The sequence below is a fragment of the Numida meleagris genome, chromosome 26 (assembly GCF_002078875.1).
Source record: "Numida meleagris isolate 19003 breed g44 Domestic line chromosome 26, NumMel1.0, whole genome shotgun sequence".
NCBI classification, from domain to species: Eukaryota; Metazoa; Chordata; class Aves; order Galliformes; family Numididae; genus Numida; species Numida meleagris.
This window is the reverse complement of record NC_034434.1, coordinates 393944-406485: the sequence shown is the minus strand read 5'-3', so window position 1 is coordinate 406485 and position 12542 is coordinate 393944. Positions and strand designations below refer to the sequence as shown.

Below are 12542 nucleotides of genomic sequence, written 5' to 3'. Positions count from 1 at the left end.
AAGAGGGGAAAGAGAGAAGGGAAGAGGGGAAAGAGAGAAGGGAAGAGGGGAAAGAGAGAAGGGAAGAGGGGAAAGAGAGAAGGGAAGAGGGGAAAAGTAAGTGCTCAGGCACTCCCTACACCTCTGCTAGACCGGGGTCCTGGGAAAGAGGTGTCCACTAGGGAGAAGAGCCCAAGCACAGAAGCAGAAAGGTCCCCTGCATGTGACGCCCGGTGCTCTCCTGGCTCGTCATGGAGATGCCTGCCAGGCTATTTTAAAGCAAGTTTGGAACAACAGACTCAATATCACACCCCATCTCCAAACACATTGCCTAATTAAGTTTTCAGGAGAGCCCAGAAGAAAGCACGTCAGACGGGGATGGGCAGGTGCTGCCTGCCCACCAGGACGGTGACGTGTTACTGCTGCTCCAACCTCTGCCTGGTGCAGCCCAAGGGGCACCCGGCACAGACTGGGCAGAGCTTTGTGCAGCACTGGGACAACTGGGGGCAGATCACAGACAGAACACCACTCAGCGCCGCCGCTCATGATTTATTCCATGGCTCTGACCAGAACTATTGTTTTTCTTCAAATACGTCCTCCTAGAGCGCAGCCATCTTCACTCTTATTAAGAGAGATTTTCAGCTTTCATCGCTATGCAGAAAAGTCTGCAAACGACCACAGCGCATCCCGAAGGCAAAGCACGAGGGAGGAGAAGAGGGGATGCCGAGGGCTCAACGTGCCCAAGCCAGAACGCAGCGGTGCTCTGCAGCTCTGTAAAACCAACGGCAAACCAGAGCTCCCAGTGCCCGGCGGTGACCAGATGGGCAGGCACTGGTGTGTCACCTTCCTACACAGCGCACCACGTGGGATCCGGCCGTTAGTGCTGCCAGCTTCTGGATCAAATGTCTCACTAAGTAAACAGGCTGCTCGCTTATCTTGAGCGCTGCGGGCTAAGCCAAGCCAATAGAGCCACGTATGGAAGGTTGGGTGGGGTTGGGAAGGGTCAGTGAGGTTGGGTTGGGTATGGTTGAGAGGGGTTGGGTTGGGGCTGTTGGTGGTGGTGGTTTTGTTTTGCCACCAAGCTTTCCTGCATTGGTTATGGGACTTACGGTGAGCCAAGAATTTGGCGCTGGAGGTGCACAACGCTTTGGTGCCGCACAGAGGATGTGTCCATGGTGTGGGAATTGCTAGTGGAGGTTGAGGACACGTGAACAGTGCGCAGGGATGGAAGGGACTCCAGAAAAGGGTCTGGATGAAAGCAGACCATAACATTGATCCCAAAGTGCCTGGGCTCTCCCGAGCTTTCCCACATCCCAGCACCTCCTGGCCATAAGAACCTGCTAATTTGTTCCATCCTGCAATTTACATTGGTTTAATGGTAGACATTAACACAACCCTAGCAAATTTTTTCCTTTAATTTAGTCAAAGCCCCAAAAACATCCTCAAAGTTCACCAAATTTGCAGCACTTAACTGATGTTAATTATTTCCAGATAGAGGACAACGAAGGAAAAATCAGATGATGCCAACAACTCACATGGCTATGACCCAATTCAACAGCTTCCAGAACTCAATGACAATGACTACGTGATTCAGGAGGGCATCGAGATCCACCCTTTGCATTGCTGGGTCTCCCCAACAACATTTACTAACACCACAAATCTGTGCAGGCCACCATGGCCACCAGCTGCACGTGGAGAGGTGGCACGTGCCACGTTGCAAAGATGCCATCTCCCACCAAAGCCATCGTGGCTCCTGTGCTCCCACCTCCAGGTAGAGGCCCCACGTGGCTCTGCTCCCGGCCCTGAGCCCCCACGTTGGGTTCTCCCCTTGAGAAAGAAGCAGCTGAGAAGTTTGGGGTAAAAACACATCTCAGTTTGGACACTGAGCAGCCTCCTCCCCGCCACGAATCTCCAAAAACGTGAGCCCTTAATGGGAAACTCCCATCAAGTGGTTGCAAAAACTTCAGCAATTAGCGCAGACCCATCCGACGCGCCGCTATCACGCCTGGCTGGTGCAGCTCTGCACTGGGCCTACACACATCCACCTCCCATCGGCATTTCCTCGCGGGGGCTTAAGCTCCGTGTAACTAATGGAGCGGGAACTGGCTGCCGGAGATGGGGGATGTCTCATGGAGGAATGTCTGCATCCCGGGCAGCCAGCACTGCCCGGAGAGCAAGCGGGGAGAGCCGAAGATGAGAATCCCCTGGTTTGTTTTGCTGGAGACATAAATGCTGCGTTTAAGGAGAAAAAGGGAAACAAAGATCCTCCTTTTCATGCACCGATGCTGGCACGTACACACCGGCGTTCGTGTCCCCGCCACTTAGCGCTGCTCGGTGCACAAACCACATCACGCAACGGCAGAGACAAGGCTCAGCAAAGGAAACCCTTCCGTGCCAGCAGGCTCTGTCCGCAGTCATACATCCACCCCGCGGGCTTATTTTAGAAAGCCTCCCTGGTAATCTGCCTGTGCTTTTGAAAAGCAAGTAATATGTTTTGAATTATAAGAGGTTACAGGGACATTTTTGTGGTAAATTTGGACTTTCATTCGCAAAAAAAGAAAAGAAAAAAAAAACAAAAAAAAACCTTCAGAGTTACAGAAATCCTTTCGGAAATAACATTTTTTTGTCATTGCTAAGCACTTTTCAACAAAGTTTCATAGCTACTGTTCCAAGGAGCTGTTTATGTCCCGAGCAAAGAGAACTGAGATAATTCTGTCCCTGCGAGCAAAGGGAGGAGCAGCACAGCTTCACTCCGCACTGTGGGATGCAAGGAAAGGTGCGTGCTTTGCACGATGCAGGCAGCATGTTTTCTGAGCAAGTTCTGAGCCTCTCACCAGCAGCCCCAGTTCAGACAGCGCTGGGAAGGCTCCAGCCACCCCTCAGAGCACCCAGCTCCTGCGGGCACCGATCCCATACGGAACCAGGAAACTACTGGGGCAGATCAACGCGCTCATCGCGGTCACGGCGCGCCGACCCTCCTAGCAGGACAAACTGGGCAGCCACTGGTTAGGGGAGCAACGGCATCTGTTGAAATGTATAGAGGCACGGAACCGCTGGAGCTGGAAGGCCATCCAGTCCGAAGGGTCAGCTCCAGCCCCACGAGCCTCCTCTCGAACCCCCCCGAGATGCAATCACAGCCCAGGCACTGAGGAACAAGCGGTGATGGAACAGCCAAGCGCAGCAGGATCCGCAGCGGGAAGGGAATTCGGTCAGCAGGACGGAAGGGGAAGCGCTCAGGTAGCTTGAAGGCAGCCCAGCCCCCAGGGAACGCACGGGGTCAGCGGATTTGGGCACAGAAGTCAACGCAAAGGGCTCCTCAAGGGCAGCAGGCGACCCGCTGGGACAGCAGCTCAGGTTGGCCAGAAGAACTGGGCAGATCTCCACGCCGACCTTCAGCAGGTGCCATTCAGAAGGCAGCCACAGATGATGACAGGCCACACGTGCCATCTCCGGTCACAGTGAGGGCAGCGCTGTGCTCTCTGGTGCCACACGCGCTGCTCATCGGCGCTCACTGCACGGCCCGGCCCGGTGACGGACATGAGCTGGAACCTGGCCAAGCCCGTACGTCGAGTTTCGATGGACGACGGGGAATCTTCATTCCAATCATTCCGAATTCTGACACAACTCCCTGAGAGCTGAGCCCTTCCGAGGAGCCTCTCCCCTGCAGCTCCTCCATTCCACACACGCCAGCAATTCAGATATTCAGATCTCATGGAGGAGGCACCAAGAGTTGTTCATTAAGCACGAACATTTCATTACCAAGAGCACAAACAAAACCAGCCATTCGCACAATATTCCCATTAAAGACACTTCCTGCACTGCCCAGTGCAAAGCCAACCCCCCCACCACAGCTCCACCAGAAGATAAGAAACCCACGGCACGAAGTCAGCATCACACACAGAGTGCCTGTTCATTTTAAAGTAAGATCAAGACCACGGAGGAACAGAAAGCAAAATCCCACCGCCCTCCCGCAGACCCTCACACGATGGCATGCCGATGGGACACCCTACCGGGGCCCTCCACAGAGTGACATGGGAAGGGATTCCCTTCTTTAGGGGTCTTCTGATCAGCCACGTATGCTGAGAGGAGCCGAGCCACCAAGCAGGGCAGCAGCCAGCCCGCTCCCACCTGCCCGCCAGGAACCAAGGCCAAGCCACGTCCATCAGCTGCTCAAATGCAAACCGCTCAGATGTGGCTGCTTATCAGAATTTCCTTGCATTATTTTGATGACTAATAATCAAAGCCACGCACTCAGAACAAAGGAATTCAAGGGCCGGATGACTTTTATTCACAATTAATTGTGTTACACCCAAGGGCTGCACGAGACTCCCCAATTCTGGGAGCTGTGGGGCCGCAAACGAACACTAAAACACGATTCCTGCTGGAATCGCCAGGTGGATCTGCGATAACAGAGCACCAAGCGCAGCGGCTGGGAACGGGGCGGCCAATCCTCGCTGCGCCCACGGGTGCACGCAGCCCAGCCCGGCAGCGCTGAGAAGCGCCGTTCAACCATCCCTCTTGCAGGCGTCCCTGGGGAAATATCCTCGCGTGCACCGGGCTTGCTATGACTTCAGTCCCTCCCACATCTGGGCTCGCTTGGGAATGAAATCCAGCACAGCCCGTCTGGGGTCAGCCCGTGACCCCGTGCCGAAATAGCTCCGGCACAACGCGGCGTTCCTGGGCACCGCGCACGGAGCCAGGCAACCAGCACCAGGGGAGCGCCGGGGACGCAACAATTCCCCGTCCCATGCAACGGCACCGATGACCCCCCCCCGCCCAGGACACAGTACGGGCTGTCAGTCGGCTTGAACATGATTTAAAACCGATCATCAGCAGCTGTTAATCACCACCTCCAAGGCTGTAAGGCCATAAGAACCCGGCGGTGCCGGGAATGCTCATAAAGCAGAGCATGGGTCAGCGGGCCAAGGGCAGGCTTCGTCTGTGTGCCCCAGGGACAAACAGCCAGGAGCCTCATGCGGGACCAGCACCAATGGGAGCGAAACGCTGCACATCACGCAGAAGGAGCTCAAATAGGAAGTTTGTTTTAACGCTTTTTCGTACAAAAGCAGCGCAGGATGCCCTGCTGGGCGCGTTCCTTTGATTCCCAAATGAAAGCGTGCTGCCACGCTGATTTTTTATTTATCTGACGATCCTTCTGTTCACCCAGACTCCTATTACACATTAACCAAAGAACAGGAGCCCCAAGAACAGCTTGTTGCCTGCAAGTTTCCTGCTAAGGACAGCAACCTGTGTCACAGCGATCACCTCCACAGAAAAGGGCAGCTTCTGCTTCAACATCTCATTTTTACAACCAGAAATCATCAGTAAGCAACGGCAGACAACCAAAAGGTTTGGAAACGCACATACAGCAAGGAGAGACGTTCCCGTTCGGCATTTGCAAGGCACGCTGTGGAACGGCTCTGGTTGGAAGGGAGCTTAAGGATCACAGAACCATGGAACCGTGCTGGGCTGAGCAGGGAGCAGGAGCTCACGGCCCCGTCCCCACCCCAGGCCTCGGGCTGTGGGCACCTCCAGGGATGGGGCACGGAACTGCTCTGTGCCGGTGCCTCGCCGCCTCCTGAGTGAAGAACTGCCCCCTAAAATCTAACCCGAGCTTCCCCGCTCTTCGCTTACAGCCATTCCCCATCACTGTCAGACCGCGTACGAAGCCTCTCCAAGCCAGAGACCAGGCTGTGGTGAGTGGCCATCCCAAAGCCCCCCCCAGAGCCCCAAAGAGCCCCCCAAAGTCCTCAGAATTCCAGAGACTCCACTCAGACTCCACTCAAACCCCTAAGAGTCCCATAGAGCCCACTCAGACCCTTACAGTCCCTCAGATCCCACTCAGAGCCCCACAGGCTCCACTCAGAGCCCCACTCCCCCCTCGCCCCCCGCTCACCGCAGCCGGAGGTTCCCCATGAACTCGGGCATGGTGACGGCGTCCAGCAGCACGAAGTCGGCCTTGCCGAACTCCAAGCTCTCCTGCTCCGCCATGGTGCTGTGTATGTGTGTGTATATCTGTGTGTGTGTGTGTTTGCGTGTGTGTGTGTGTGTGTGTGTGTGTGTGTGTGAGCGGACGCCGGACTCCGAGCCGCCGCCGCACCCCGAAGGGCGGGGGGGGAGGAGGGGGGGGCGCGGCCCCGCCTCACCTCAGGTGGGCCCCCCCCACCAGTGAGTGGTAGATGTGAGGCGAGAGCGGCCCCTGCCGGCCATAGAGGAGCGGCGGCCGTGAGGCGAGAGCGGCCCCTACCGGCAGCAAGCGAGTATGGCGCCCCCTGCCGGCAGAGTGCGGCACTCTGGAGGACCCCGCCCACCGCCGGGCACCGCCCGCGTTCAAACAGAACGGCCCTAAAAGTCCGGAATTGTTAAGGACGGCAAAAGCGAGGGAACAAAAAGCTGCCCCTGGGTAGCTAGGTCACCCAGGACCAATTAGGGTAGTGCTGTTAATTAGGGAGCTGGGAACAACCTCCGGGGCATTTTGGGAAAGAAACGGTGGGTTTGGGGTATGCAGGTGTGAAACAACATGGTTAACCCCAACTCCCGACCCAGCAGCCCGGGGCTCCTGGTGACAGCTCTGGGTACACCCCAGGGGGCAGCTCCTCGGGACAGCCCCCCAAATTCTGCCCTTTTTCGCATTCTGCAGTACTTTCGCCCACTTGGCTTCACCCTTTCAGGGAAGTGCCCCTTGGGTGTGTTTTTATGCCGTGTTGCTGCAGGTGCCTAATTAGCAAGGTGCAAAGGAAGCACATTCAAACACCCTTTTAAACCCAGGGAGTGCTGTGGACGGGCTACAAGAACGGGAGAGCGCTGCCGCTCCTGCTCCGTGCACGCACACCCAGTTGGCCAAATATTGACAGAGCAGCCAGCAGTGCAAAGGGCACCGCTGCGAGAAGGGCCCTCCCTCTGGAGCGGTGCCGAGGGCAGAGCGGCGCTGGTTGTGCTGCCTTTTCCAAAAACACGACCTGAAACCACCACCCATCTGCGAAACACAGCTGTGGCTGTGCAGCTCGGGCTGCGGGCTTGCAGACAGGCTGCCCAAAATTGGGCAGCAAGCGGCTGTAGGGTGACAAGCCATGGGACTGCTTCGTGCTGCAGTGCGGCGGAGGCTGGGAGAACAGGGGAGGGTGTTAAAGCAGAGGGATGTGCACAGGGGGATGCGCTGGGGTTGCACCTGGGGGTCTTGGTTTTCTCCAACCTTAACGATTCTTTGGTTCTAACTGATCATCTGCTCTGTCTCTTTTGAAACACGCGACTTTTGCTCGTGATGAGCTGTAATGGTGCTCCATTTCTTCTTTCTCATCTTCCTCGGATATTCCTCCCAGGGAGGGATGTGTCAGGGCACTGCAAACCCACCTGTCCCCAGGTGAGCACTGCAAGAGCCTGGGGCTGGGCGGGCAGCTGCAGCACAGCACAGCTGGAGGTCAGCGCAGCACAGCTGGAGGTCAGCACAGCTGGAGGTCAGCACAGCTGCAGAGCGATGCAGCTCCCAGGTGAGGGTTCCAGCTCACAGTGGGTCTCCGGGCATCTAAGAGGCAGCAAAATGCTGAAGAAGTTGCATCACAGATACCTCCCAACACTCAGAGAATGTTTGTCCAGATACCAATGAAGAAATATCTCTACACGAACTTCCAGGGATGAGCAAGAGGGAAGCGTTCAGGGATGCAGGTGACTAATTGCTGGAGCCACTTGTTAAGGCGTGGGCGGGCTCGGTCACCAGCAGTCTGAAATAGGGTTGGACGTCATTTTCTTAAGCAGAAATTAATTGGGGGTGGTCTTGTGTCATGTGGATGGCTCCAGAGGCGATCCATTGGGCTGAAGCAACGGGTGAAGCATGAGCAGTTCTGAATTCTGCAGGACGCCTCCTGGATGCAGCCACTCGGGATAGGATCCTGGCTTGGACATCAATTTCTTGGGGGTGCAGAGATGTGGCAGAGGGATCCGCGTAGGCTGTGTCAATGGGCTGAGCCCAGCTGCAGTGTGCAGCGAGGGTGAGCTCCTGGGTCCCAACAAAGCCATGGCCTTGGGAAGGGCGGATGGAAAGGCGCCCAGTGGGAAAGGACCCGGGGTGCTGGTGGGTGGCCGGCTTAGGGTGGGTGTCAGAAGGAATTTCTGCATGGAGAGGGCAGTGCGGGGTCAGAGCGGGCTGCCCAGCAGCACAGTGCAGTCCCCACCATGTGGACACGGCACTCAGGGACGTGGTGTAGTGATGGGACAAGAGAGCTTGGGCTGACCGTTGGACTTGGTGATCCTGAAGGCCTTCTCCAGCGGGGATGATTCCACGGTTCTGAGGTTCTATGATTCTGCCATGGGTTTTCTTCTTGTTTTTGGCCAAGAACACCACGGAGACGCTGTCCTTCCCCAACCCCCATGCGGGGCTGTGCTTGGCTCTCACCAGGAAGCCCCATGGTATGAGACGTGGAAGAAACAAAACAGGACAGTGTTTGCAGGATGAGAGATCCTGCAGCAGACACATGGTTGTGTCGGGGCATTCCCAGCAACTCCTCCATGAGCATCATCAGCGTGGCGAGCTGTGGCTCTGTGCAGTGATGCCCAAGGCTGCACCTCGCCCAGCGCTTCCAGGACCTGTGGGCGTTCTGATGGAGGCAGCTGCCAAGGCGCCGAGCGGAGCTGCCAGGAAGAAGTGTGGGTTCCAGGAAACGCAGCTCCTGGCCGTGGGCTGAGTCCCTGCTGTACCCGTGGGGCGGGGAAGTGAGGACATCCCAAGGCCGGGATGGGAATTCCTGGATGGATTCCTCGCTCGGCTCTGTTATCCCGCAGCGTTTGTGGCTCAAATGCAGCGCAGGGCAGGCAGAGCTGGCTCCTGCTCAGCGTCTCTTCCTCTCCTGGAGAGAGGCAGCTTTCGTTTCAGGGCTGGGAAATCACATGCTTGATGGCTTCAGCGTGATGTCATCGGTTTTAGAGTCCAGAGGCGGCCCTCCAGCCCGGAAGGCGCTGAAGGACTGGAAATGAGGACTGGAAATGAGGACTGGAAATGGGGAGGGTTTGCTGGGAAAGGGCTCCGTGCCATGGACCCGGTGGCTCCTCGGGCACAGCAGCACCAGAGGTTGCGCCCAGCAGCTGCAGCAAACCCAGCCCGGCTCACTGAGGGCTGCTGCTAACGAGGTGCTCTGCCAGACGAACCTTCCACCCCCCTCATTAGTACAGCCCTTCAATCTTCACAGCTGATAATGTGACCCGGGCTGCAACATCTCATCTTTGACACTTTTAATTGATCACAATTAATTTCATGAGCAAAGACCGACCCCAGCGCTCCTGCCAGAGCACGTGTTGCTTTAGGAAGAAAGTTTCTTGCAGGGATTGCAGAGACCTACTCTGTGTCGTGCCCCTGTTCCAGCTGTTTTCTGCCTAATGAGGCTTCTTCCTAATTATTGTCACCTGAATTTTTGCCTCAGATTTGTGAGGGTTATTTTAAATTTTGGGTATGGTTTGCCCTGGGAAATAAAGGGCTGAACGGATCGAGGAATTAATCAAAGTCAGACTGTGAATGCACGAGATCAGAGGAGTTGTGGGGGAGAACACGGAGGTGGCGTTGGGCAGAGAGGAGATAGCAGGGGAGGATGCCCAGAGGGAAAGCCAATTAAAGCACGGCAGAGTAGATGTCTCCACTGCGCTGTGGCTGACCACCTCTGCTTTTCTGCTTTTTCCTGGGAGCTTTTCCCATCATACATGAGAAATATGATAAATATTGGAAGTGTCTGCGTATTTCCAATCTGAGAAGGTAACCTGCGTTAGAATTGTATGCAGTCGTCTTGCTAATTTGTGCTGAATGGAGATGATGGGGAAATTCCCACAGCAGAGGGTCATAATCCCAGTCTGAAGGGCCAGGCTGCAGCAGCCACGTGAACAATGCTCTGAGAAGGATACCAGCAGCATCCATGGCATTTAATTTCACTGCACTCCATTGGGTTAGGGTTGTGTGGCATTCCACTGCTTCGCTTTGGATTTCATTGCATCTCTTTGCACTGGGTTAGGGTTGTGTTGTGTTCCATTGCTTTGCTTTGGACTTCACTGCATTGCATTGCATTGCTTTGCATTGGGTTAGGGCTGTGTTGTGTTTTATTGCTTTGCATTGGGTTAGGGTTGTGTTGCATTTCACTGCTTTGGATTCCATTGCATTTCATTTTATTGTGTTGCACTGGGTTGGGGTTGTGTTGTGTTCCATTGCTTTGCTTTGGATTTCATTGCATTGCATTGCTTTGCATTGGGTGAGGGTTGTATTGTTCCATTGCTTTGCACTGGGTTAGGGTTGCTGTGTTCCATTGCTTTGGATTCCATTGCATTTCAATGCATCACGTTGCATCCCATTGTACTGCATTGCATTGCATTCCATTGCATTGCACTCCACTGAAGAATACCAGCAAACGGATGCAATTAATGCTGTTGGCCGGGCTGGGAGGAGGGGTGAGCGATGCCGATGCTGTTGGGGTTGGCCACGCTCGCATGCCCCTTTGCAAAAACAGAGCAGAAGTGGCGGTGCAGCAGCAGCTGGTTTTTAATTCAGCCCATCCCAATGTCTGTAAGAGGAGCGAGCTCATTGACGGCTCGGGATTTCTGAAGGTTCAAGTGGAGGACAAGGGCTGGGATTGTGTGGGATGTTGCACTGCAGAACAACAGCCGCCAACAGCTGAGCCTCCCGCGTCCCGGGATTTCCGTGCTGTGGGACTCTATTACGGCGTTCAGCAGCGATGTCAGAGTTTGACCGCCTGACACAGACGTTCGGGTTCAGAGCTACGTGTCCCACTGAACGCTGCTCCCAAACCTGCGGGCATTCAACCACTGTCTTGGGAGCAGATGTGCTTCCCAGTCCTCAGACCTGGAGTAATCCCCTCATCTTCATCAAGGCCTGGGGACCACAGTTATACCCAGCGAGCGAAACCACTGCGCACAACGAGGTGACACGCGGCGTCCTGCAGCCATGGCATCCGCGGACCCCACAGGTCGCTGCCTGCCCCACACCTCCCTGGCCCTGCCTCTATGGGGCACACGGCAGCAGCCAGCCAGCAATGTGCAGGCTGGAAGCCAGTGCTCCGAAAAGTGAGGAGCACAGCTGAGAAGTGCAGCAGCAAAAGGGAAACCAGCGGGTCCTTGGCTGACACGTAACGCTGGGCTTCCAGACCCTGCCATGTGTTGTTGTGGGCTGACCTGTGCACCACAGCTCAGACATCAGTGGAGTCACCACAGCCTCTGAATTCCCGACCTCTTCACCTAGCAGTGTGCAGCATTACTTGCTGGGACAGGCAGCATGTCCACTCGCTTCTTGGTTACAGTCTTCATCCAAGCCAGGTTGGAAATTCGGCACGTTTTCCTTTCAAAGAAGTAGTGGGTATGTAGATCAACCCAGCCCATGGCAGGGTGTTGGAGCTCGATGAGCTTTAAGGTCCCTTCAACCCAACCGTGCTGTGACTCCATGGTTCAACGATCTCTGAGGTCCCTTCAACCCAACCATGCCATTATTCCATGGTACTTCAATCCTTATGGTCCCTTCCAGCCCAGCTGAAGCCATTCCATGATTCAGATTCTAAGCTCTAGATGAATAAAAGTTTTCTCCAAAATGCATTTTTGAGAAATGACTGCAAGAAATTGAACTCCAGCCAGCTCCTTCTGCGGAAGCTGTTGCTCATTTTGGGTTAATTAGCTACCAGTTAAAGCAAGGAGTATTCAATTAAAAGTAATGCTGGCGATCTAGCAACTACCTCTCTCCAGGTTGTACATAAATATTTATTTTCTTAACAACAACAACAACAACAAAGGCAACATTGGAATTTTTCATTTACTCTCCTTCCCTCAGAGCTGGGGTTAAAAAGAAAGCAAACAGAGAAATGTTGTGACCCAGCAAACGTTCTGTGCTTATTTTCCAATGTGTCCCGAACCACCGGCCAGGCTGCGAGGCTCACGTGGGAGTGGCTCTGCTTCGGGTGCTTCTTGCTCCGCACGCACCCGGCCCAGCTCGGAGCTGCTGACAACAGGACGCGCAGCTGTTCAGATGCTGACACGCGTTTCCTGATGACAGACCAGAGCCAAAAAGCAGAACTTGTGCAGAACGACCATCGGATCCCATTTTGGCAGAGGTAAGAGGAAGCCGTACAGAAGCGTGTTCCCTGCAGGGGCTGAACGCTGATTAATTGGAACTGCTTGGTATTCAAAGGAGCTGATGAAAAGCTTTGTAAACCCGTTGGGGCTGTTTCTAATTTCTCACTTAAAGCCACGAAGGCACCGTTAGGTTGGAAGGAAATAACCGAGATCAGCATCAGACCCATCCTCCATCGGCCCCGCATCTCCCACCCCGAGCAGATAACCAGAGCCGCCTGCTTCCAGCACGAGGGTCGTTCCGTGGCCTCTTCTGCTCATTGTGACTCTGGAACAGTCACGTGGCGGAGTTCTGAAAGGGACCGTGAGATCTGGGGCTCCGCTTTCCCGGGGACGTGCTCCACAAGGACCACAACTCACTGGCAGGACTGAAATGAAAGCAATCTACCTGACGTGCTGCCTCGGCTTTGGGCAGGGAGGCGTTGTGAGCTGACAGCCTGCGGACACACACAGCACGG

The 12542-nt window shown here is 55.1% G+C and overlaps 1 protein-coding gene across 3 annotated transcripts in view; it reads right to left on the bottom strand.

Annotated features, from left to right (window-relative positions):
- The window catches only part of MYO1D (myosin ID), a 72902-nt gene extending 66791 nt beyond the window's left edge, over window positions 1–6111 (bottom strand). Inside the window, exon 1 of one of the 3 annotated variants that reach the window (XM_021377699.1) lies at window positions 5876–6111. In XM_021377699.1, coding sequence (XP_021233374.1) covers window positions 5876–5970 — 95 coding nt within the window. In that variant the 5' untranslated portion in view covers window positions 5971–6111. The remainder of the gene's footprint in view (window positions 1–5875) is intronic. The other 2 variants (XM_021377700.1, XM_021377701.1) reach the window with 2 other exon arrangements.